Below are 25,559 nucleotides of genomic sequence, written 5' to 3' on the forward strand. Positions count from 1 at the left end.
ACCCTCCCTGACCCCACTGCCAGCACTCAGACTGCCTGAAACGAAGGCCCTGCCTTGCTGGACAGAAGGCTGTGGGGTTCAGGTACCTCACGGGCGGTGCCACGTTGGAAAACGATGCCAAGAAAGGCCATGAGGGCTAGTTGCACTTCAGGGACCCTCTGCAGCACCTCCCTCTCCGAATGAAGACTCCCCGCAGCCTTGCGTCTTGGTTTATTTTAAATCCTTTTATTTTAAAATCCACCTCCTTCCTTCCTTCCTTCACTCACTTAGGGTTATTGACAATTTTACAAAGCAACACAAGCTGCAGGTTTTTTGTTTTTGCATCGAACAAGAATAAACCTCAAATGACAACATTGAAAAAATATACAATATATATATATAATATGGGGGGGGCTTGAGCTCACCCCGTTAGCCCAACCCGTGCCGTTGGGCGTCTCCTTCCCTGCTGTTTGCAAGTGTTCCACTCCCATCATGGGTCCTTGAACCATCCCACCCCCCCGAGGAGGACCTCATGTTAGAGTGCATGGGCCAGGAGCCCCAGCCGGTGTGTGGAAGAAGAGGGGTTAAGAGGAAAGTGCCCTCTCCCTGGGCATGACCCCCCAGTGAAAATGGCCAAGGAAGAGGGAACAGACAGAGGGGATCGGGGAAGAGTGTGTGTGAGGAGGAGAGAGGAAAAGGAAAGAGGACCGTGGCCCCCCCTCCCCACAGCACGGGGTGCTCAGTAGCAGCGGGGGCCATCTCTTTTGCCCATGATGCACTGGTCATCTGCATCATCACTGCCTGGGGTATCCGGGCTTTCTGAGTCGCTGCTGTCCTCATCCTCTTCCTCCACAGCTCTGGTCTCCCTGCTGTCTACTGCCCGCTCCTGGCAGCTCTGGTATGACTAGGGAGAAGGGACGCAGGTCAGTGGCGGACTTCGAGCATCACTTGCCACCCAGAAACCAACCCCACCTTCCTGCTCCCAGCTCACCTCCATGGGGTTGACGATGATGGTGAGGGCCGAGTCGTCCCAGAACATGTCGCTCTCCTTGGTGCTGGCTCCTGCGGGGGCCCCCCCAGCAGCCCCAGGGGCTTCGGGCCCAGCCCCCCGGCGGTGCAGGGAGTGGATGCGCAGGATGCCCAGGATGACCATGAGTGCCAGGAAACCCACGCACACCATGATGATGGTGGTGGCTGCGCTGGGGACCACTGGAGGGGGCGGGATAGAGGAGACGTTACAAGGATAGAGGAGACCCACAAGAGGCCAGGGCTACTGGGGGTCTCTCTGCAGGGCCGGCCCCAGTTGCAGGAATCTGCCTCTGCTCCTCCCCTGCAGTGCCACACGCCAAGCCTGTCCCTCACTGCCTTCATAAACTCGCAGTGCCCCCAGACTTCCTGACTGCCCCAGCCCAGCCCCCCATTGCCTGGCCTCTAGCCCCAGCTCCCTTGTCTCCTCCGCTGCAGAGATCCCAGCTGGCCTCTCCTCGGAGGCGCTCCAGTCAGGAGTGCACACGTAGGGGCGAAGGCGGCGCTAGGCGAAACCACCTCAATGCCTGCACTGCTCTGCAGCCTTGCACCAGCTGCCACTACCCCCTCCTCCAAGAAGCAGATTTCTAGACGCCAGGAACAAGGGAGCACGGCAGGACCCAGTCGGGCAGTTCTAGGCTTGCCTCACTTCGCTCCCCACACGCACACCCAGCAGGGATCCCCCAGGGGCCAGTTAAGCTAGCTTAATAGCTGCCTTGTGTTGGCAAAGTGGCACAAAGCAGCAGAGCACACAGTGACCCTGGCCCCTGCTCTGCTCCTTTCCTTGTCACCTCCCCCCTCTCGGGAGCTGCTTCCCCGTGTCTCTCTGCCTTGTTCGTGGCCTTCTAGTCCCAGTTCTGCTCTGAGATCAGCTTCCGCCTGGACTTTGTTCTCTACATCTCTCCTGCTGCTGGGGTCTCTCTGGAATTGCATTACTCAGCCCTGCACAGCGTGTCTATGGGAAATGTAAAACGAAGCAGTGTTAGCCCAGGACTCGGTTCTTCCTAGCCCCTTCTGGAGGAGGACCTCGCAGAACGATTACGCACATCAACCAACCTCACACCGACAGACGGGAGCACTGCACCCAGCATTAAAATGCAGCCACCTGCGGGCTGAGTTCTGGTAGTGGATAAACAACAGTATATGCCAGAAAGCCAAGAAGAACCTTCTAGGTGATTGCTAGGAAGGGAGGAACATAGGGAGCCAGAAAGGAATCGCCCAGTACGGGGGTTTGCCTGGACCCCAGGGTTAATAACCTGACCCAGGAAAACTGAGGAGATCTGCAGTGACCATGAAGAGTCATTGCTTCGGTTTTACGTTTCATCTGAATCACACCTCCCTAGCACCACCCTGGGGCCAACCTGATTGAAGGGGGACAGCACCCCCTGCTTAGTCAATCTCACTGCCCCCCTGCAGCACAGTGCCGGGGTCCGTCCCGAAATGCCAACAGGGAGTCACTAGGTTTCTGCACAAATCTGCCCCCTCTTCCCTCCCCCACCCCCCCCCACGGGGTAATTCTGCTGGTAGGCTGTCACCAGATCATGAGAGTTACATACTGGAGTTGTGATGGACGTTGGCCAGGCTGTGCCCAGATAGTTCTGGTGGTAGGTGGTGACCTCGGTGCATGAATTGCTGGGAGTTTAGGATGTGGCTGGGATGAGCTGCCCGGTTCACGTTATGAAGGACATTCACCTGTGAGAGGGAAAGAGGAGGAGATTCAGCCTCCAGGTTTATTGAGACTGGGCCTTCACACACACACACAAATTGATGGCCTTGTACCTCAACAGTAAACTCGTTGCTGGAGTATCGTCCATTCATCTCAGTGCAGGAAAGGCGGAATTTCCTCTCATAGAGGGCAGCGCCATGGTGAATGTGATAGGAGACCTGGCGGAGGATCTCCTCATACACCGCAATGCTCTCCACACCTGGGCCAGGGGGAGAGAGAGAGAGAGAGAGAGAGCTTCAGGTGTGGGATCAGGGATCTCCCACATCCAGATGATCAAGGTCCACCTGGCATAACGCTATTGAGTCTAAAGAAGAGCTGTGTGGAAGGACAAACCAGGCTCACACCTTCTAAATGGGAGCAGAGCATCCAGCAGAGTTAGGTGTAGCTCCCTGGGGGTGTCAGACCTCAAAGGACCCAGGAAATCCCTAGCGGCTGTCATTAATGCCCACAGAAGAGAAGGAAGGGTCCAGCCCCCACAATCATACTCATCAGGTTCCAAACCTGCCCTAGGAATCGCACCTGCACACAAACCAGTGGCCTCCACTGCCACCCCGAGGCATCATGGAAAACACTACTGAAACTGGAGAGGTGCAAACCACAGGGGGAGGGGGAAAATTAGTGGGAATGGAGTGAGACTGAATCAAAGGAAAGGAACTCAGATCTCATACCGCAGCATGAGAGTCTGGGTAACGCCTCCCAAGGGAAAGACCTAGCGCCCCATCCCTCAGGACACGAAGAACCAAGAGTCCAGGGAATGGAAGGACAGGACCGATCCTCCCCTGCTCTCAAGAAGTGTGATGAGGCTCCTCCATCTCTAACATTTAGTAAGCAGTTCTTCTGGCTGTGGCTGACAGGAAGTGGAGGAAACAGGAAGTCCTGCCCAGTGGGAGAGTCTACCTGTGATGGTGAAGTAGGCAGAGGTGTTGATGAGCTCCAGGCCCCGCTGCTGCAGGGATGCTCTATCCAGGATCAGGTATTCCCTCTCCAGGTCCAGGTCATCTCCCACCAGGGAGATCTCACAGCCATCCAGGTTGTGGACAATCTCATCTGACATCCGCGTGTCTGTCACTAAGAGGTGAGGAGACAGAGACAGACAGGGGTCAAGAGATCCAAAAAGCAAGACCACTGCTCAAAATGGACAGAGCTCATGATACCCACTTAATAAAAGACCCTGTCCACATCACACCTGTGCTGCACGATGCCACTTTCTGCTGGTGGTTCTCATGGTGAGTGATATCGTTCTGCCTGGGACGTTATTTGCTGGTGGGATTGCCACTTCCTGTTTCTAACGACATCCCTTCTGCCTGCTTTACAAAGGTCACTTCATGCGCTAACCATGGGCCACTTTGGAGGTTTTTGAGTGACAGCACGTCTCGTCTGTAATAGTGCTACTGCCGTGCTACCAATGTTCACCATTTCATCACAAGACTTTAAAAAAACAAAAAGATTCCCCACAATCATCTCACAAATGCTGGTGTCAATCTCCTAAATAGTCCCTTATTCAGAATGGCCACCGTCTCTCCTTATTTTTAATGGGGCTAAAGCCAACCTATCCTCCGTCAAGACAGCCATAATTACGCGGAGAAGTAAGGCTGCCCTTAGTAAAGGTGGCCACTAATCCCCATTGTTTTAAATGGGACTGAAGCCAGGCTGCCCTCAGGGAAGATGGCTGTAGTTTCCTGTCCAACCTCCATACAGCTGAGAGCAAAGTGGGAAATGTGGGCAGCAGAAGGGCGGCTGAAGGAATATAGAAAGAGGGGGGTGCAGGAAGGGAACCTGAAGGGGATGCAGGAGGAGGCTGAGGAGCAAGATAACAGTGGTGAGGTGAAGGAGATGGGGGGAGGTTCAGGGGATCGTGTGGTGTAGGAGGATGTTAAGGGGGACAGGGACGTGTGGGGAGCAGGAGGGAGACTGAAGAGGAGGAGGAGGAGGTGGCTGAGGAGAGTTCAGGGCACAGTGGGGTGGCAGAGTTAAAATGTGAGGTGCTGGACTCTGGAAAGGGAAAGGAAAGTAAAATGTGGGAGCAGATGGGACCAGGAGACTGGAAGAGGAGCACGGAGTGAGCATGCGAGGCAGGGAACTGGGTAAGGCAGAAAGCAGCCCAGGGAAAGGAGAGAGAGGCAGGGCCCGGTTCCAAGCGCCAGCACTTCCTGTTTCAAAGCACGTCACTTCCTATGCGAAGTCTTTCCAGTCGCGGTTTCCCTATTTCTAAGCAGAACTACTTTGTTTCTGGGTTGCTAGTGACACCACTTCCCGCCATTGTCTCTTCTGGTTACACCAGTGCCCGTGTTTAAGTAATAACACTTCCTATCGTGTCTTCTCACTTCCGGTTTGTGAGGAAGCGCCTTCCCCTGTGCCCCACTCACCCGTGCCGTGCCAGCTCTCATCCTTCTTGGCCTCCACCTGGTGCGAGATCGAGCAGGTGACCTGGAGGTCAGAGAACAGAGGGACCCCGTCCGGGCTCTCAAAGTCCGCTGCAGGACGAGCCGAGTGAGCAGGGCCACTCAGGAGGATCTGGGGGGCGTCAGGCTGCAGCACCATCACGTAGCCTTCCACGTCAGGGATGGAGACACAGGATTCTTCACTGAAGCACCTGAGAGAGGAAAGGACAGAGCGTTAGCCCCCTGCACACTGACTTCTGCCACCCCCATCCTGGGGTACAGCTGGCGCTGGGCGGACCATCCTGTGACACCCAGCTCCTAAGCACTTCCCCACAGCCTCCTGCGCTCTGCAGAGTGCTATTCTGGGAACTGCACCCTTGCATTTCAGGTGGCATCGTGAGGTCGTCATTACCATAAGCTCCAACCCATAGGCAGAGCTAAGATCAACATGGGGTGTCTGACCAGACGCCAGCGCGCAGCGGCCATTGGTGATGGCTCTGTATCCATACTATATTTATACTCCCAGGATACACCCGGGCAAGTGCTCACAAACTTTGCTACTATTTTTTTTTAAGGTTTATTCTTGTACATTTTGAGATCATTAACCCAACATGAAAAGGCAGCCAAGGGGAGTGAATTTGAACACAGTCCTGTCTGACGGGTGAGCTTAGTGCTGCGTGCCATGAGCTACAAAGCGGTGCATTGCCGTGGTTCGCCTGGGAGACGGGGTCCAGCCGGAGTTCCTGCACTCACTTGACGGTGGTGGTGAGCTTGAGCGGCCGGACTCCGGGCGTGGCAAAGCGCAGTGAGTTCATGTAAGCCACGTGCTGGATTGCGTGGTTGAAGGTTTCTACGTCATCACCCTCCAGTGTGAGCAGGGACTGTGAGGGGTTAACATGAACCTATGGGGGGAAAGGAAACAATGAACTGAAGATTCCCTGGGGGATGCTTTGATTCCGGACTGAGAGAGATGCAGAGGAGGAGCACAGGGAGATTCCTGGGGCGTGGCAGGGACGGGGCTGAAGGGGAGAGTGGGGGAGGTCCATGCGAGCTGGGAAAGGGGCATACCTTCATCCCTTTGCCAAGGCTGTCAAAGTCACTGTAGTCAAGCCCCTCCCGGCAGGCATAGAGGCACTCAATCACCTCCCGGCTTTCCAGGCTGCCGGGGCGCATGGTGAAGCCAGCCAGGTAACCGTGGAAGTAGTGGTGAATCGGCAGAGGGTCTCCTAAGGGGAACACAGGAGGAGGAGGAGGATGTGAGAGACAGAGACAGTAGGAGCGGGAGAAACAGACAGAGAGAGATGGAGAGAGGAGAAGCAAAGCAAGAGTGTGAAGGAGACACAGGCAGAGTGAGACAGAGGTGAGTGTGGGATGGGGAACGACAAAGACAACAAGAAGAGGAGGGGGAGAAAAAGTCTGGGAACCCCAGATAGAAGGAAGGAGACTAAGGCAGACAAAGGTGGAGAGAGAGAAGTTTCTGCCAAGACAAGAGCCCTTGACACAGACGGTTTCCCGCACCCAGTCTCGTTTTGCTCTCTGTGGTTCCCATGAGGGCATTCAGAAGGTCAAATCCACCCAAATCATTTAGGGTGAGGTTGCATCTTTTGTGTCCCGTGCTCTTCATTTCCCCCACTATCCTCAGTCACCCACTTCAATGCTCAGGAGTGGGGACTATTTTACCTGTCTCCCACAGGATAAACATATTGAGTCTCCCCAAAATACACTCCGCTGCTCCCGGCACCAGCCCTCTCACGCACCACAGAGACCAATATGCTGCCATCCAGGCTGCCAGATAAGGGTTTTCCTCCCAGAAAAGATGGAGTAGAGGGAGGGTGGGAGCTGTGTGGAACAAATGCCATGCGAGAACAGGCTGAAAGTCATGCGTGGTGGAGAAGTGGGCAATCCTCCGCACTCCCAATCCATACCTTGCAGGGGATCTGTGGAGTTCGCGTTCCCTCTGGTTTTCTCTTTGTTTTTCTCCTCTGCAAGAGGAAAACATTCAGACCATTGACGAAGCATCAGACTTTGGGAGCAGGTGTGTTATGAAGTCAGGAAAGGGTGAGAGGGCTGTGTCAGCCGAGGAGGAGAGACACCTGGCGTACTCTGCCCTTTAATTGCAAAGCCCTGACATCGCAGAGCAGGGAGGGGATAGTCAGATGACGGACAGGTGTGGAGGTGAATGTGGGGGTTTGTTCTGCTCCCAACAATGTTGGCCTTATGAACTTAATAAATTGATGTGTTTTATTGATCCTGGCCAGGTTCTCACAGGCCACTTGGCTTTTCCCTTTGAAAGCTAGGTTATTCCAGGGGCACGTCACAGAGCAGCTGAACAGACATGGCAACAGAGGCATGCTGTACCATGAGAGGGTTTCTGACCAAAAGGAGGCATGCCTGCAAGATGGATCCAGTCCCGCTGGGAGCTTCTGCTGGGGACAGACAGACAGCACCTGTATTTAGCTGGCTGCGCTCCGAGGGTTTTGAGCAGAGGAGTTAGAATATACACAGGGTGCCGTACAGAGGGTCTCCAGCGCCCGGGGGCCAAGCATTTGCACCCCCGCCAGTCTCACACAGGGCAGGAGGGTCCCGGTGCCAACCCGCAGCTGCCCCGGGGATGGGGGGTCTGTACCTGCGGGAGGGGGGGAGGCGTGAGGGGAGGGTGCAAATGCAGGCTTGGCTCTGCCATCCCTCCCCGCACTTCCCCGGCACATGGCGCCCGCCTCTCCCGCTGCAGCCCCGCAGCCCGGTGCCGGCTCGGGTGGGGGGTGTCCTCACCCTCCCAGCCTGGGAGTGGGGGGGGGGGGGCGCCGGGTCAGCCTTTTGCGGAGGGCGGCGGTGCAGGAGGCTGAGGGGTGTCTGCTCCCGCTTCCGCGCCCCCCTCCCCACACGTCATGAAGGGCCTGCCCAGCCTCCTCCCAGGCCGGGGGCTGAAGCGGTGGGTAAGTGAGCTCCAGGACAGCCCTTCATGAAGGGCAGGGGATGCAGGAGGCTCTGTGCCCCTGAGAGCGTCCTGCGCCCCCCACCTCCTGCGCATCGTGAAGGCTGGGCTGGTGCCCCAGGGCCTGAGCCCCCCCGCCCCGCTCCTTGATACGCCACTGTGTGGAGAAACGGAGGGAACTGGGGAATGCGACTTTCATTGGCTCCGATTTAGCCCCAAGTTTCTTTTCCTGTCTGACGGCCGTTCACTGCTCTCCCGCCCCGCCGCCTCTTTGGCGTGAGTCGTGGCGTCTCAGCTCAATTCCTACTGATACAGGAACCCTCACCGATGAAACCAGCATCACAGCGGGCACTGACTGAGCAGAGAGGCCGAGAACTGAATGACTGCAGAGACCCAACTCTCGGCTGACCCTAGAGGGGGTCCGTGCAGCTGCAGGGATCTATAAGGATGCTTTTACTGCCACTGCCCGTTGGGATGCTGTTGGCGTTTCACTGAGCTGTCACCAAGACACTGTTGGGTTGGTCCATTGGGGGACGCCATATTGATTTTGGTGCTGAGAATGCCTCTGGAGCTGGCCACGGTGTTCTCATTGCATTGGCCACTGCTTGGCGTCAGGTAGAGCTTCTTCCGGACCCTTCTGCCTGCCCTCCAGCCCACCCCCTCGTCAGGACAGGGCTGGGGCGGGGGAAGGAAGGTGGAGTCACTCACCAGCCCAGCAGGCTCCGATCATGAGGGAAAGTTCCCGCCGCGGGGGATGGATGAGGCCATTGTCGTGTATGAGCGCGGGGTCATAGGACACCCCATCCACATAGAGTGTGACGGTGGGGAACTCCAGGTTGAGGGCGTAATGGTGCCATTCATCATCACAGACCTGCAGCAGACAGGAGGCAGAGAGATCAGCAAACAGAGGAGAGAGGGGGGAAGGAGAGAGAGAGAGAGGCAGATCCTTCCTCACCTGCTCCAGCTTCCATAGGAATTTGACAGGTCTGGCACTCTCCAGCAAAGGCCAATATAGGAAAGCAATTCGGCAGCCATGCACAGCCAGGGAGTAGTGAGAGTAGCCGTCCTCTGCAGAGAGGGATGGGGGGCAGAGAGGGAGATGAATCATCAAAGGAGTTCCACAAACCACGATCCTAGGGCCCTTGGAGAGCTGGGCTAGCCTGAGCAACTGGGCTGAGATCCCACACACTCATCACAGAGGACAGGAGCCCTGCACTTAGTAGCACAGAAGAAACCGTTCCACCCCCTCTCCCTTGCAACACGCTCACGGTATCTCTCCCGGGGTTGGCTGCTCCCAGAACTCACAAGGGAACCCAGCCTGGCTGGCGAAGGGGGCAGGGAGAGAATCCCTCCAGGGTGGAGTGGTCCATTCCAGCCTGGAGCCGGCAAGAGAGAGCCCCCACCTGGAAGGAGAATCTACTCTGATGGGTTCGGAGTGGGGACTGTCAATCTCCCAGACAGGGCGTCTGTCCCCGAGTGTCTCACCGCTCTGCACCGTGCTGCAGATCACGGTCTCCTCCTCCTTCTTGCCCTTCCCAGGCACCACAGCATGTTTCATCCACAGCGACATGGTGAAGTGGTCGCTCAGCCCCACCGCGCTGCCCACAGGCACCTGGGTGGCCTGGCTGCCGTTGAACCAGTAGATGAGGCTGCTGTCCTGGCTGTAATGCACGGAGAGCCGGGCCGTCCAGTTGGCCAGGGGACTAGGCACAGGCAACAGGTCAACCTCCCCGGAGGCAGCACCTGCCAAGGGAGATGATCCAGATATAGACCTCAGCTAGGGCAGAGACAGACTCGCGAGCAGAAGGGGCTGGGGGGAGCATGACATGAGGACGGGAAGGTGCAGGGGGTTCCTGGCAACTCCCCTCAGGACAGTGGGGGATATACCCCAGACTGCCCCTGACGGGAGAAGGACAGGGGGTGCTGCCTCTGGCTTCTTTCGTGGGAAAGGATGCAGGCATTGTTCCCGTGGCTCCCTCGAGTGCTGGGCCCATGACTCCCTGCAAGGCAGGGGCTGCAGAATGGGGTAGGGGGACCCCTCGGTGTGTGGGTAGTGTCCCATGACCCCTCTCAGTGCTGGGAGTGGGCCAGGTATCCCCTGGGCTCTACTTGGTGCAGGAGTTGGAAGGGCTGCATTCCCTGTGGCTCCCCTGGGCGTAGGGGATGTCACAGGCTCCCGGTGGGGTAGAGTGGGTGAGGGGAGGCAAAGCCCCCTCTCCCACCACGACCCCATGGCTCCACTGGGGGAAGGAGGAATGCACACCGCAAAGTTTGCGGAGCGACTTCTCGGAGTAGTTGTCCCGGTCACATCCCTTGGCCACGTGGTTGGTCTGCAGCTCCACTGTGGCTTGGATGTTCCACAGCGGCTCATCGCACGTCTCCAGGTGGATGCTGGGGAACAGTGCCAGACTGCCTGCACCTGGTGTGTACTCAATCCGCTTATTCCAGCCTATTGGAGGAGAGGGAGAGAGAGAGAGAGAGGAGTTAGGGTCCTTCCCTGGGGTATTTCCAGGCCAGGATTGCTGGCACTGACCCTCCACCAGATTTTTGGCCCTTTTCACACTGAAAAATTAACCCATCCACTGGGTTTTCTGGTGCTGGTGTCAGCACAGGGGGAATTTTCCCAGGAGATTAGAGGGTGGGTTTTGTGTGTTTATAGCCATGGCACTGATGGATATCACAAAGACCCTTGAATTTTTGACATTTCTCATCATCTAGGGCCCAATTTTCAGAGGTGCTGAATTCCCCCAGCTTCTCTGACGTCAGCTGGACCTGTGTGCGCTCAGCACTTCTTAAAGGCCCACGTTGTCTCAAATGGAAGCACCCAAAAACCAGAGGTCACTTAAAAACACTATAACACACCAAAAACCACACATAAAAACGACATTAAGATTGCAAAGTCAAGCACTCACAAGTTAGAAAATGCCAGAAATTCTGCCTGCTTGTGCGTATGCATCATGGGACAGTCTTTAATGACATGATCACATACTGCTCCACAGGACCCATCTCATCCAATGCACAGTACGGAGGGTGTTCTCCAAATAAGCAGCTATCCAATACTTTCTTTGCTCCCTGTGGTTCAATGTCTGGCCCCAGGCCTCATTTCCTGCACACTATTCAACCCCTGCTCTGAAGGGCGAATTAATTTCCTCATGGACTTTTCTATGACACTTGTCACTACAGTATCTGAATGCTTCACAAACATCAGTGAACTTATTTTCACAACACCCCCTGTGAGACAAGGAGATGGTATCCCCATTTTACAGACGGGGGACTGAGGCACAGAGATCAAGGGCAAAAATGAGCACTAATTTTAGGTGCCCAATTTGAAACACCCAGGACCTGATTTTTCAGAGTACTTAGCATTATACAGCAATTTATATGTCCAGAGCACAGTTCCCTTTGACTTCAGTTGCAGATATGAGCACTCAGCACTTCTGCAAATCAGACCAGGATCTGAATGCAGACCCCAGAAAATGAGGAACACACAATTAGTGACCACCTCTGAAAAGTCTGGTTGACGTGACTTGCCCAGCATCTCACAGGAACTCTGTGGCAGAGGCAGGAATAGAATCCAATTCTCCAGGCAATGTTCAACTGCCTTAACCATGAGACCTTCCTTTCTCTTCCTGCAACCCCCTGTCTCGTTCACTAAACACTTGCCAACTTCTGCAACAAATGAGGCAGAGGTCCTACAGACAGCAGTAATGTTCCCTATATAACCCTGATTTATCTCACAGCACGGTCCATTCGGTGCTCTGAATGAGGCAAGGATTCTGGGGGGGAATAAAAGAGTATGTGGTCACACAATTAAAGACTCTATTATAATGCATGTGCACAAGGCGGCTGAATTAAAGTTGCAAAAGCAGCCTTAATACTGTCAATTCCTTACTTCTGAGCAGGACTTGTTCTTTTAACATAGTTTCTTGTATGCAATTTCCTAGGTTTTTAAAAAAGAAAACTGAATAAACAGAAATTGCATCATGTGGAATCATATTGACACCCTCGTGGTTCATCAGCAGGGTTGAAAACTCTAGATCCAACACCAAGACCCCTACCACTTGAGCTAACAGAGTAACTGAGCACAATAGTAGGTTGTTATCCTCTGTTCTGAGCAGCGCGTTGGGGGAGCACTTTGCCGGTGGGTTTCAGAGATATTGGCTGACAGCAGAGGAATGGTGAGACTCAGGGATCTTGGGTTCCACTCCAGGCTCTGGCGGAGAGTGTGTTCGAGTGGGCACAGACTGTTCTGTCTGTTCTCCCTCCAACTTGACCCCTTCTGCCCCATCCCCTCCAATTTGTCCCAATCCCAGTCCAGTCCCATTCTCCTCACCTAATCAGTCCGTCTGCAGTCGTCAGACTTCTGATCCCAATCCCAGGCTTCTTGTCCAGTAAATTCTAGTCTCACCTCTCCAGTCCCCCCATCCCAGTCTACCCTGGCTCCCAGTCTCCTTGCCCTGCCAGTCCCAGTCTTCCCCAGCTCCTCATGCAATCTCAGTTTTCTTCCCACCCCCAAATTTCCCTCCTCTGGCTCCAGGACCTAGTCTCATTGCCCAGCCAGTCCCAGTCTCTGCTTGTCCCTGGCTCTCAGCTCCCATTCTCTGACCCCTGCTGGCCTCCAGTCCTAATCTGTGCCCCCCACACACCTAGTCCCATTTACTCCCTCAGCCCTTCCCTGCAGCACCCCAGGTCCACCTTCTCCATTTGAATCAGATGGCTCCCTCCTCCATGCCGCCTAGGTGCTAACAGGCAGGAGGAGGATCACTGAGACCACAGGAGAGAGAGGCTTCCTGTTCTCAGTTCCAGAGTCCAGTCCCAAACCCAGCCTGGAGTAACAATTACAGGGAAAGTCTGCTGTGCCGCTGTAGCCCTGGGCTGGATGGTGAACGCTCAGTCATTCTGTAAGAATGACACATGCACTCTTTGGTCAGTTCTAGGAGCTGGGAGGGGACGGAACATGCTCAGTCACGCTATGGGGGTGGCACATGCATTCTCTAACCAACTCTAGGAGCTGGGAGGGGTGGCGCACGCTCCATGAGGATGGAGTCTTTGGAGATTTTGGCTGTTAAACTCTAGTGGGTCTTTGCTGAGCACGTGCACACCGTGATTTTTCAAAGCCTTATAACTTGGCCAGATTTGGTTGGGTTTTCCAGCAAAAGCACATCCCTGACACAAAGGCCCCCCACCCTATGTCAAATTTCAATCCCTGTTCCAAAGCATGGGGGCTCTAGAACTGTCCAAAGAAAAGATCACTAGAATTGTTTTAACATATTCCCCCCCGAGGCAGGCAACCAGCACGGGAATCATAGAAAATTAGGATTGGAAGGGACCTCAGCAGGTCATCTAGTCCAACCCCTGCTCAAAGCAGGGCCAACCCCAAATAAATCATCCCAGCCAGGGCTTTGTCAAGCCAGGCATCTGACACAGCGCACCCCCACGTACACCTTTAAGGTGTGATTGTGTATCATTCACGTTCACCCTTACAGTGTAACTGTGCATTGTTTAACGCAAAGTGTGTCATGTAAGGTGGTTCTGGAATGCTTGTGGCATACTGAACATTATGGTTGTAGTAGTATGTGTGTTGCAGTGTCATGTGTGTGGTTATGAGGCTTCGCTGTGTAATCTTCCCAAAGATGCATCTCACGGCTTGAGGCAGATCTAGGCAAAACTCTCCAGAGCTGAGAAGCCATTCACACCTCACTGGGACTTGTGTAGAGCAGCCCAGCTCAGCGTTCCGAAAGAAAGGACCAGCTCAGGTGTCAACAAGCAAATCCACAGAGAACCACAGTGTCTCAGGACACGAGAAAACCATGTGGATGCTGTTTGTCACCTGACCCTGAAAGGGGCGGGGGGCAGAGGGGAGTGAAGGAGATGGTAAAAAGGGGAAGATTTTGGCTGTGAGCTCTCTCTTCTACTCCCATCTACAAACAACATCAAATAACTGAAGCATGGATCACAGGGGGAAAGCCTCGCTGGAGGCCAAACAGCCATCCTGTGGCGAGAATCATCTAAGACTGTAAGATTTCTGAAAGTATAAAGCTGAGTTTAAATTGTGATTTGCCTTTTATTTACTTTTGATCAAATCTGACCTGCTTTCCTCTGATTTATAATCACTGAAAATCTTTCTGCACTTATATTTGTTTGTTTGTTTGATCTAAAGCAGTGCATGTGGTTTGCGTGTGTGTAGAGACTCCGTTTGAAGTGACAAGGCTGGTGCACATCAATTTCTTTGACAAATTGATGAATTGATTATGAGCTTGCAGTGGGCAGCACTGAACATGGTAAGACAGAAGTTCCTAGGGTTGTATCTGGGACTGGGAGGGTTTGCTGGGGTCATTCTATTGCATAATCCCATGAGTGGCTGGCTAGAGGCACGCACTCACTGAGGTGAGAGCAGCTTGCTTGCAGGAGGCTGTGTGTGGGCTGACCCAGGAGTGAGGGTTCACACAGCAGAGCAAGTGCAAGACAAACCCCAGGAGTGCGGGACTGGGATGACACAGTTATACCCCGATCCAGATTGCAGAGGAGAACATCACAGACCCTTAAAAACCTCTAAGGATGGAGATTCCACCACCTCCCTAGGTAACCCATTCCAGTGCTTCACCACCCTCCTACTGAAAAGCCTTTTCCTTATATCCAACCTAGACCTTCCCCCCTGCAACTTGAGACCATTGCTCCATGTTCTGTCATCTGCCACCACTGAGAACAGCCTAGCTCCATCCTCCCTGGAACCCCCCTTCGAGTAGTGGAAGGCTGCTATCAAATCCCCCCTCATTCTTCTCTTCTGCAGACTAAACAAGCCCAGTTCCCTCAGCCTCTCCTCATAAGTCTTGTGCTCCAGCCCCCTAATCATTTTTGTTGCCCTCTACTGGACTCTCTCCAATTTCTCCACATCCTTTTTGTAGTGAGGGGCCCAAAACTGGACACAATACTCCAAATGCAGCCTCACCAGTGCCGAATAGAGAGGAATAATCACTTCCCTCGATCTGCTGGCAATGCTCCGACTAATGCAGCCCAATATGCCATTAGCCTTCTTGGCAACCAGGGCACACTGCTGACTCATATCCAGCTTCTTATCCACTGCAAACCCCAGGTCCTTTTCAGCAGAACTGCTGCTTAGCCAGTTGGTCCCCAGGCTGAAGTAGTACATGGAATTCTTCCGTCCTAAGTGCAGGACTCTGCACTTGTCCTTGTTGAACCTCTGTAGCAGTGCATGGGAACCTTCCATCCTTGTTGAACCTCATCAGATTTCTTTTGGCCCAATCCTCCAATTTGTCTAGGTCACTCTGTATCCTATCCCTACCTTCCAGGGTATCTACCACTCCCCCCAGCTTAGTGTCATCTGCAAACTTGCTGAGGGTGCAATCTACCCCATCCTCCAGATCATTAATGAAAATGTTGAACAAAACTGGCCCCAGCACCAACCCCTGAGACACTCCTCTTGTGACCAGCTGCCAACTAGACATCGAGCTGTTGATCACTACCTGTTGAGCCTGATCTAGCCAGCTTTCTATGCACCTTATAGTCCATGAATCCAACCTATACTTCTGTAACTTGCTGGCAAAAATACTGTGGGAGGCTGTATCAAAAGCTTTGCTAAAGTCAAGGTATATCACGTCCACCGCTTTCCCCACATCCACAGAGCCAGTCACCTCTTCATAGAAGGCAATCAGGTTGGTCAGGCATGACTTGCCCTTGTGAATCCATGTTGACTGTTCCTAGTCACCTTCCTCTCCTCCAAGTGCTTCAAAATGGATTCCTTGAAGATTTACTCCATGATTTTCCTGGGAACAAGGTGTGGCTGACTGGGCTGTAGTTCCCCAGATTCTCCTCCTTCCCTTTTTTAAAGATGGACACTATATTTGTCTTTTTCCAATCGTCTGCGACCTCCCCTGACTGCCACAAGTTTTCAAAGATAATAGCCAATGGCTCTGCAATCACATCAGCCAACTCCCTCAGCACCCTTGGATGCATTGCATCCGGCCCCATGAACTTGTGCTTGTGCAGCCTTTCTAAATAGTCCTGAACCTGTTCCTTCAGCACTGAGGGATGTTCACCTCCTTCCCATTCTGTTCTGCCCAGTGCAGCAGTCTGAGAACTGACCTTGTCTGTGAAGACAGAGGCAAAAAAAGGCATTGAGTACTTCAGCTTTCTCCACATCCTCTGTCACTAGGTTGCCTCCCCCATTCTGTAAGGGGCCCACACTTTCCCTGACCTTCTTCTTGTTGGTAGCATACCTGTAGAAACCCTTCTTGTTCCCCTTCACATCCCTTGCTAGCTGCAACTCCAGTTGTGCTTTGGCCTTCCTGATTTCAATCCTGCATGTTCAAGCAGTATTTTTATAATCCTCCCTAGTTATCTGACCAAGCTTCCACTTCTTGTAAGCTTCTTTTTTGTGTTTAAGCTCACTGAAGATTTCTCTGTCAAGCCAAGATGGTCACCTGCCATATTTGCTATTCTTTCTGCACATCGGGATGGTTTGCTCCTGTGCCCGCAATAAGGTTTCTTTAAAATACAGCCAGCTCTCCTGGACTCCTTTCCCCCTCATATTAGCCACCCAGGGAATCCTGCCCATCAGCTCCCTGAGGGAATCCAAGTCAGCTTTTCTGAAGTCCATGGTCCGTATCCTGCTGTTCTCCTTTCTTCCTTTTGCCAGGATCCTGAACTCGACCATCTCATGGTCACTGCTGCCAGGTTGCCACCCACTTCTATTTGCCCTACCAAATCTTCCCTGTTTGTGAGCAGCAGGTCAAGAGAAGCACGGCCCTCTAGTTGGTTGCTCCAGCACTTGCACCAGGAAGTTGTCTGCGACACTGCAACCAAAAACTTCCTGGATTGTTTGTGCTCTGCTGTATTGCTCTTCCAGCAGATGTTAGGGTGATTGACGTCCCCCATGAGAACCAGGGCCTGTGATCTGGAAACTTCCATTAGTTGGCTGAAGAAAGTCTTGTCTACCTCATCCTCCTGGTCCGGTGGTCTATCGCAGATGCCCACCATGACATCACCCTTGTTGCTCTTGCCTCTAGCCTTAACCTGGAGACTCTCAACTGGCTTTTCTCCAGTTTCATACTGTAGCTTTGAACAATCATAGTGCTCTCTTACATATGTTGCAACTCCTCCACCTTTTCTCCCGTGCTTGTCCTTTCTGAACAGTTTATGCCCATCCAAGACAGTGCTCCTTGTACCCCATCAAGTCTTAGTTATTCCAATCACATCATAGTTCCTTGACTGTGCCAGGACTTCCAATTCTTTCTGCTTGTTTCCCAGGTTTCTTGTGTTCATGTGCAGGCACCTAAGATAACTAGCTAATTGCCCTACTTTCTCAGTATGAATCAGGAGGCCTCCCCTGTTGCACCTCCTCCTTGTAGTTCCTCCCGGTATCCCACTTACCTTTGGGCCTAGGTTTCCATCCCCTGGCAAACCTAGTTTAAAGTCCTCCTCATTAGGTTAGCAAGCCTGTCTGCGAAGATGCTCTTCCCTCTCTTCATTAGGTGGATTCCCATCTCTTCCTAGCAATCCTTCTTGAATCATCATCCCATGGCCGAAGAATCCAAAGCCCTCTCTCCGACACCACCTGCGTAACAACGCATTTACTTCTGCAATTCGATGGTCCCTACCTGGGCCTTTTCCTTTCACAGGGAGGATGGACAAGGACACCGCTTGCACCTCAAACTCCTTTATCCTTCTTCCCAGAGCCACATAGCCTGCAGTGATCCACTCAGGGTCATTCTTGGCAGTGTCATTGGTGCCCACGTGGGCAAGCAGGAAGGAGTAGTGGTCCGAAGGCATGATGAGTCTCGATAGACTCTCCGTCACATCCAGATTTCTAGCTCTAGGCAAGCAGCACACTTCTTGAGTTTCCCAGTCTGGACACAGATGGATAACTCTGTCCCCCTTAAAAGGGAGTCCCTGATCACCACCACCTGTCTCCTCCTCTTGGGAGTAGTGGTGGTGGAACCATCATCCCTAGGACAAAGCATCCCATGCCTTCTGATTGATGGGGTCTCTTTCTGACCCCTTCCCTCAGATGCCGCTTCCAAACCATTCTGTGCAGTAGTACCTGTGCAGAGAGCCTACAAATGGTTGCTTACTTCTATCTGCATTGGGTGTATATGGGCTCTCCTCTTTCTTCTTCTGGAGGTCACACGCTGCCGATTTTCTTCCCTGTCTTTCAGTGCCCCCCTGCGCTGCCCTATGCTATGCCTGCAGTACCAAATCCTGACTTCTACCCAAAGTCTTCATTTTCTCTGGTTCAAATTTCAGCCCAAACATTTAAAGTTTAGCAAAGTTATAAGAAACTGAAAACAAGGTCATGTAAGGACAACCACCATAACAGACAGAGCTACCAGCCCCACCGATAATATTGCACCTGGCAAACACTCAAGGCTTCCCACAGATGCAAGCAGTGATCTCCCCCCACTGGTGTTTGTACCTCATTGCTTTGTAATAGGGTGACAGTAGACGGGGGTCTGAGGAGTTTTGACTGTAGTTAAGCAAATACATGAAAATGCATACAAATTTGTGATCAGCTTTTTGTTTGTCTGAAGATGTTGGTGGGTAAGATGAACGGTCGGAGGTTACAACCTTTACACTACCATGGCAGACTAGGTGGGGGAGTCTTTACACTGCATGCGTTTGAAGAGAAGAGGGATGGGTTGGAGTCAAAGGGGAAGGTTTAGAAGAGGCGTTAGGGTGTGAGAAGGAAGGGGACAGGGTGAGAGGGGGGATGGGTCATGATGGGAGGGGCTAGGGCGAGGAAGAGGTCATGGTGGGAGGAGCTGACTGGGAGAGGAGTCCTCATACCCTGCCAGCTGGGTTTGCAGGTGGGCTTCACTTGGATCTCCACTTCGGCATCATCAGATGCCCGCTTCTTGCCACAGTCGTAGGCTGTCACTGTGAACTTGTATAGGCGCTCTCCACTGTATTGCAGTTTCTCTGTGTTCTCAATGTTCCCTGGTAGAGAGAGACACAAGCGTTAGGGAAGCAGAGAGACTGGGACAGACAGAGAATGAAAGAAAGACAAGAGTCAGGAGACAGTGAATGTGAAAAAAGAGCAAGAAGGAAAGAGAGATGTGCATTAGCCGAACATTGCTCCATTTCCCCTTTCACGATTCACAAGGAAAGTCTCATTTTAAATTAATGTTATTGTTGATTTATCACAACAACAAACAAGGAAGAACCACAGTGAAGTCCTCATGCAAATGTCATTTGATGTCTGCTCTGTAACATGCAAAAGAACCTCTGGAACCAAACGGGCTGCTGTCTCTGCTGCAAGGCGGATAACTGAGGAATGCAGAGATCTCAGGAGCACACAGACATGGAGGAATGGACCAGGCAGAGATGGCAGGAGGGAAACGGGGTGAACTGACATCTCAGATGGATAGGGAGGCAGGTTCTCACCATCATTGTCGATCAGGAAGGGAATGTTGGGGGTGAGGATCTCGTAGTAGCAAATCTGGCTGTACTGGGGGGAGCAGTCTCCGTCGATGGCCTCCACCCGCAGGATGCGGTCATAGAGTTTCCCCTCAGTCACCGCCATACGGTATAACTTCTCCACAAAGACTGGAGCAAACTCATTCACGTCATTCACCCGCACGTGCACAGTCGCCCTGGTGGAAACAGAGGTGAATAAGCAGCTGATCGACGAGGCAGTGATACAGGGAGCAAGAAATCAGGTCAGGGAATGAAACCTAGGGCTTCCGCAAGAAAGCACAAGGCACTGACACCCAGGGGGCACCAGCATCATCCTCAAAGAATAAACCAGGTCAGGAACTAACATTTAGGTCCACACACAGCAGCACTGACCTCTAGGGGACTCTAGGCCAGGCTCTTTCTGGAGAGAGGGACTGGGATGGAAACTGATTGAAACTATAGTAGAGAACAGAATGATCAGACATAGATGAACACAATTTATTGGGGAAGAGTTAACATGGCTTTTGTAAAGGGATATCATGCTTCACCAATCTATTAGAATTCTTTGAGGGGGTCAACAAACATGTGGACAAGGGTGATCCAATGGACATAGTGTACTTGGACTTTCAGAAAACCTTTGACAAGGTCCCTCACCAAAAGTTCTTAAGCAAAGTGAGCAGTCATGGGATAAGAGGGGAAGTCCTCTCCTGGATCAGTAATTGGTTAAAAGACAAGAAACAAAGGGTAGGAAGAAATGGTCGGTTTTCACAGTGGAGAGAGGTAAATAGTGATGTCCCCCAAGAATCTGTTTTAGGACCTATGCAGTTCAACATATTCATAAATGATCTGGAAAAGGGGTAAAGAGCGAGGTGGCAGAGTTTGCAGATGATACTAAATTATTCAAGACAGGAGCCCAAAGCTGGATGCAAAGATTTACAAAGGGATCTCACAAAACTGGGTAGCAGTACAACAAAATGGCAGATGCAATTCAATGTTGATAAGTGCAATGTAAATGTACATTGGAAAACATAATCCCAACTATACACACAAAATGTCTAAATTAGCTGTTGCCACTCAAGAAAGATCTTGGAGTCATTGTGGATAGTTCTCTGAAAACATCTACTATCTGTTCAGTGGCAGTCAAAAAAAAAGCTAACGGAATGTTAGGAACCATGAAGAACGGGAAAGGGATAGATAATAAGACAAAAAATATCATCAAACCACCATATAATTCCCTGGTACACCCACACCTTGAGTACTGCATGCAGTTCTAGGTGCCCCATCTCAAAAAAGATATATTAGAATTGGAAAAAGTGCAGAAAAGGGCAACAAAAATTATTAGGTGTATGGAACAGCTTCCAAAGGAGGAGATTAAAAAAATTGGGACTGTTCATCTTGGAAAAGAGATGAGTAAGGTGGATACAATAGCGGTCTATAAAATCATGAATGGTGTTGAGAAAATTATTAAGGAAGTGTTATTTACCCCTTCACATAACACTAGAGCCAGGGTCACCCAGTGAAATTAATAGCCAGCAGGTTTAAAACAAACAAAAGGAAGTATTTCTTCAAACAATGCACAAGCAACCTGTGGAACTCATTGCCAGGGGATGTTGTGAAGGACAAAAGAGAGGTCAAAGAAGAACTAGATGCGTTCACAGAGGATAAAGTCCTGACTATTAGCCAAGAGGGTCAGGGATGCATCCCCATGCTCTGAGTGTCCCTAAACTTCTGACTGTCAGAAGCTGGGACTGGACAACAGAGGATGGATCACTTGATGAATTGCCCTGTTGTGTTCCTTCCCTCTGCAGCATCTGGCACTGGCCACTGTTAGAAGACAGGTCATGGGCCCAGATGGACCATTGGTCTGACCCAGTGTGGCCATTCTTATGTTCTTAAGAAACGTCACCTGGGGCTCCTGCCTGTACAACAGCACAAAGCACTAACCCCTAGGATGCGACTCTCCGACGCCCCTCACTTCAAAGGGTGTCACTCATTGTAGCCCCCCAGTTACTGACGTCCACACACACACTTGGTGTCCCCCAACAACAGAAGAGAGAAATAACTAACGTCAAAAATGCAGACCAGCGACCTGGAGGCTCTAGAAAGAGTCCGTCACACTGAAAGGAAGGAATCCCACAGCAGTTTTTGTTTCCTGCGTGAACCATTTGTGTCCCATCCTTGCCACACTGGGTGTCTGTGACACACTGAATAACCTGCCAAAGCCCGAATGGGGTAAGAGGTAGGCTCCAGCCCCCCACAATCCCCCCCACGCCTGCCTCACTTGTGGGATTTCTTGGTGTTGGTCCCGTCAGGTCCCTCTCCGCAGTCGTATGCCTGGATGGTGAATGTGTGCTCCTTGTGAGCTTCGCAGTCCATCGGCTCCTTGGCCCGGATCAGCCCCTCACCCGTGGCCTTGTCCAGGATCACAGCTTCAAAGGGCACCCCTGCCCCATGGATCCGGAAGCCGCAGATCTCACCTGGTGCCGCCCAGAGCCGGGGGGAGGGGAAGGGGGAGAGAGAAAGGGGAAGAGGAACAGTCCAATGAGGACAGCACGGAGATGCCTTTCCCTGCCCCCTAGCCCTCACCCCACACCTCTCCGCTCTCTGCAACTTGTCCTTCTCCCCCACCCCCACTTCCCATCATTTCATCCCGCAAACACCCTCTTTCCTCTGCCCCTCACCCGTTCTCTTCTCCCATCTCCCCCCGGGGGCGGGTTTATGGACGCCGCCTGGTTTCTTTATGCCAGTTCTAGGAACCGTTACCAGGGTAGATGACCTCTGCAGGAGCCCCCAGTGCAGGGCATTCCTAGGGGAAGGAGCCTTCACCAGGGTGTTCCTAGCTCCAAGAAAGGCTCCCGGGACCGCTGGCAACTGATGCAGGCGAGGGCAGCCCACACACTCTTCTACCCTGCACTGGGGCCCTCACCAGAGGTGCTGTAAAGCCATCAGTCCCTGTGTTGTCCAGCACAGGGACAAACTGACCCCTCTCTCTTTCTGTGTCTGTCCCTGTCCGTCCCCCCCACTCCAACCCCCAAGCCTGTTGCTCAGGTACCTGCATAGTGCAGTGGTGCGTCCTTGTCCAGAGCAAACAGCGGTGGGTTGAGCAGCACCGTGTTGTCGTTCTCCATGACAATGCCCTGGTACTCAGCCTCAATCCAGGGCTTGTGCTTGTTTGCTGAGGGGATGTGGGGGGAACAGGAATGAGTTAGCCACAGCCATAGAGCGACCGTCACCCCAGACGCCGGCTGGGGGCAGCCCCCTCAACCGGGACATAAAGAAGGCCCAAGCAGACCGATAAGGGGCAGGGAGGGATTGTCCCTCTCTGGGTGGCTCTGGAGAGCTCCCACGAGGGATGCTGTGGGCCCTGCATCCCTAGAGAGATAGCACAGAGCTCACCCAAGAGACACAGCAACGCTCCAGGGGCCAGAGGAGTCAAGTTCTGAGGAGAGATTCCCCCTCCCTGGCCTAATGAAGTCACAATTAAAGGACAGAGCCACCCTTAGAGTCTCCATAGGGAAACATTCCCCAGGAGTAACCTTAGCCCTCCTGTCCCACCTCCTTATGGGGCCAGGCTTTGAAGGGCTCCAGAGTAGCGGCCCCAGAGACTCCACTGACATACACTCCGTGCTGCTCTCTCCATGTATACGTCCCACTGCCTGAGTCCCCTTCTCCTTCGTCCCTGGCTCCATGGCATGTCCCACATTCCCTTGGCCCCGCCTTGTGGCCCAAAGTGCTAATCCCGTTGGCTGGAGCCTGGCCAGACTCAGCATCAAGACAGCAGCCGGCAGGAGGCTCTGAAAAATGTCACAGGCCCAGAAATAGCAAATTAATCTTTATCACACAAGCTCCGGGGCAGGGAAAGAGAGAAAGGAGGAGGGAAAGGGAGAAGGAAAATCATTACAAATGAGTCCCCCCTCCCCACCATCCAATCCCTGCCGAACTGGTCTCAGAGATTATATCGCAATGGCCTAGTTTCAACCCCCATCTCCCAGCTAATCCTCCCCTCTGTGGAGACAAGGATTCAATCACACCCAGGCAACGCTCTGGCCACACAGCCTGGGCTCAGAGGGGCTGGGGAATGGGACACAGAGTCTTTCATCAAGGGCGCCATTTCTAATTTAGGGATCCTTTCCCGCAGCAGAGCGCTGCTTAGCTCTGTGGTGGGGCACTGGGATCCATACGGACTCAACGGGGAGAGAGACCCCTCCAAGACTCAGCCATTCTCGTTTCCACAGATCAGAACTGAGGTGCATCGGCAAAGCTGTGAGCAGGCAGGTCAGGACTCAGCCAGCAAGCAGGAGTAAGGTGCATGAGAAGAGCTGTGTGCAGGGATATCCAGCCTGCATAGCCGGGAAGGCTGTGGGTTGGGATTTACACCTCACCGTATGGATGAACACTGCGTCGTGTAGAAAATCCAGAGAAACATCCATCATCCCTTTATTCTCATCAGTATGCAACTGGGACCCCTTCTGCGTGAAATTCCCACCTCCCCATACCTCCCACAGAAAAGCCCTCATCCCTTCCCACCCTGAGCCGGGTTCTGGTTTATAAACTATGTCACAGAAGTGGGAAGGATGGCGGTAAATGCCAAGTACACCCCGTTGCTGGGGCAACAAGCTGATGGCGGAGGGATAAATTTTGATTGCATCCGTCCATCAGTTGGAAGGCACCGGGGTGATTTCTTGGGAGAGGAGTCTCCAAGGATCGTGGGAAGGTGTTGGGGAAGCCTCTGGGGGCAGAGGAAGGGTCTTGCCACCTCCAAGAAGATCCCACGGGAGGTAAAGCGACTTGCTAACGGTGGATACGTGCTTTGGATGGTGCAGTACACAGGGGAAATGGAGGACATTTAGTACAAGGGGCCCTGCTCCATGACTGGGACCCTAGGTGCCAGTACAAAAAATAATAAGGATAAGGGAGTTACCCCTCTGCAAAACCAGTATACACACAGTTCTGCACCCACAGCCAACAGCACCAGAACCAGCTCTGCATCTCCTGCTGGGCCCAGGAATGCCCCCGTCTCAGACATCCTTTCTGCCCCCTCCTATGCTGCTGTATCCTACTAGATTGGTCTCTCCTTCTAAACCCCACAGAACAATTCTCTTGCATCTGTGCCTGCAGCCATAGATCTGGTAACCCACATCTCGCTCTCGTGTGTGTGTGTGTGAACAACATCCGTGCTCGGAATCTCTGAGCTGCAGAGTTGATAGCCCATATTCAGCACCTCAAACACGCTCGCTTGTACATGCGACTCCCCTAGGTCGGAGCTTCCCATATATCCCCACAGACCGGTGCTGGACCGGCAGATTCGGATCAAAGACCGCAGCTGGAGAAGAGACCGAGCCGTTTATCACCACGCAGAGCGCTGTCATTTGACATGCCACATTTCCACAGACTGAGCGGCGGCAGGAAAGGTAAATCCAGCCAGAGAGAGAAGGGAGACAAAAGAAAGCCGCGTGGGGAGAGAACTAAACTCGGGGGGAGAAAGAACCCGAACCCGACGGCCTGAGACCGTGGGAAAGAGCCGGCGAGAGGCGGGTACCAGAAAGCGAACCGGGGGGGCGGTGTGAGCGAGACCCGGAGGGCTGAGCGGAGAGCAGGGGCCATCTCGCGGAGCGCCCAGCACCGCGCTGGGGGCGCCCAGCACCGCCCCGCCAGGAGCTGGATGAGCCGAGCGGCTCGGCGCTGCGTGGCATCCCTGGCCGTGCCGGGGAAGGGGCCTTCCAGCCGCCGTCCGGAGCGGCTCCCCGGGACACCTGGCCGGGGGGGGGTCGGGGGGGGGTCCGTCCTCACCTTTATTGCAGAGGCTGCCGGGCAGCAGGGCGCAGAGGAAGACGAGGGGCCACGGGCAGCCCATCCTGGCAGCGGCTCCGGGGTGGGGCGGGATGTGCAGCCGGGGGGCGCCGCGCCGCAGAGCCCGGGGCAGGTGGGCGGCTGATGCACCGGGCGGAGGATCCGCACCGCACCGCTCCGGTCCGCGACCTGCCCCAGCCCAGCCCAGCCCAGCCCGGCTCGGCTCTACTGCAACATGATGTCAGCAGAGCCCGGCGCTGATTGATGGGCGCCAGCAGCCAATGCGAGGGGCGCGGGAGCCAGGTGCTGC

The 25,559-nt window shown here is 53.3% G+C and overlaps 1 protein-coding gene across 1 annotated transcript; it reads right to left on the reverse strand.

The window, feature by feature from the left end:
• Nucleotides 1–203: 203 nt before the first annotated feature.
• Nucleotides 204–25,429, reverse strand: CLSTN3 (calsyntenin 3). The gene is made up of 18 exons (XM_067545884.1): nucleotides 25,250–25,429; nucleotides 22,512–22,634; nucleotides 21,741–21,936; nucleotides 19,448–19,656; nucleotides 18,851–19,000; nucleotides 10,311–10,496; nucleotides 9,533–9,790; nucleotides 9,003–9,115; nucleotides 8,756–8,918; nucleotides 7,038–7,094; nucleotides 6,181–6,338; nucleotides 5,866–6,014; nucleotides 5,098–5,324; nucleotides 3,629–3,799; nucleotides 2,785–2,930; nucleotides 2,562–2,697; nucleotides 971–1,188; nucleotides 204–883 (listed from the first exon to the last, which is right to left on the reverse strand). The coding sequence occupies exons 1-18, from the start codon at nucleotides 25,311–25,313 to the stop codon at nucleotides 719–721; spliced, it is 2,889 nt and encodes a 962-aa protein (XP_067401985.1). The 5' UTR covers nucleotides 25,314–25,429; the 3' UTR covers nucleotides 204–718.
• Between the last annotated feature and the right edge of the window lie 130 nt (nucleotides 25,430–25,559).

Source organism: Emydura macquarii, unplaced genomic scaffold, assembly GCF_026122565.2.
Source record: "Emydura macquarii macquarii isolate MOO-44397 ecotype Brisbane River unplaced genomic scaffold, CSIRO-AGI_Emac_v2 contig_1119, whole genome shotgun sequence".
NCBI classification, from domain to species: Eukaryota; Metazoa; Chordata; order Testudines; family Chelidae; genus Emydura; species Emydura macquarii.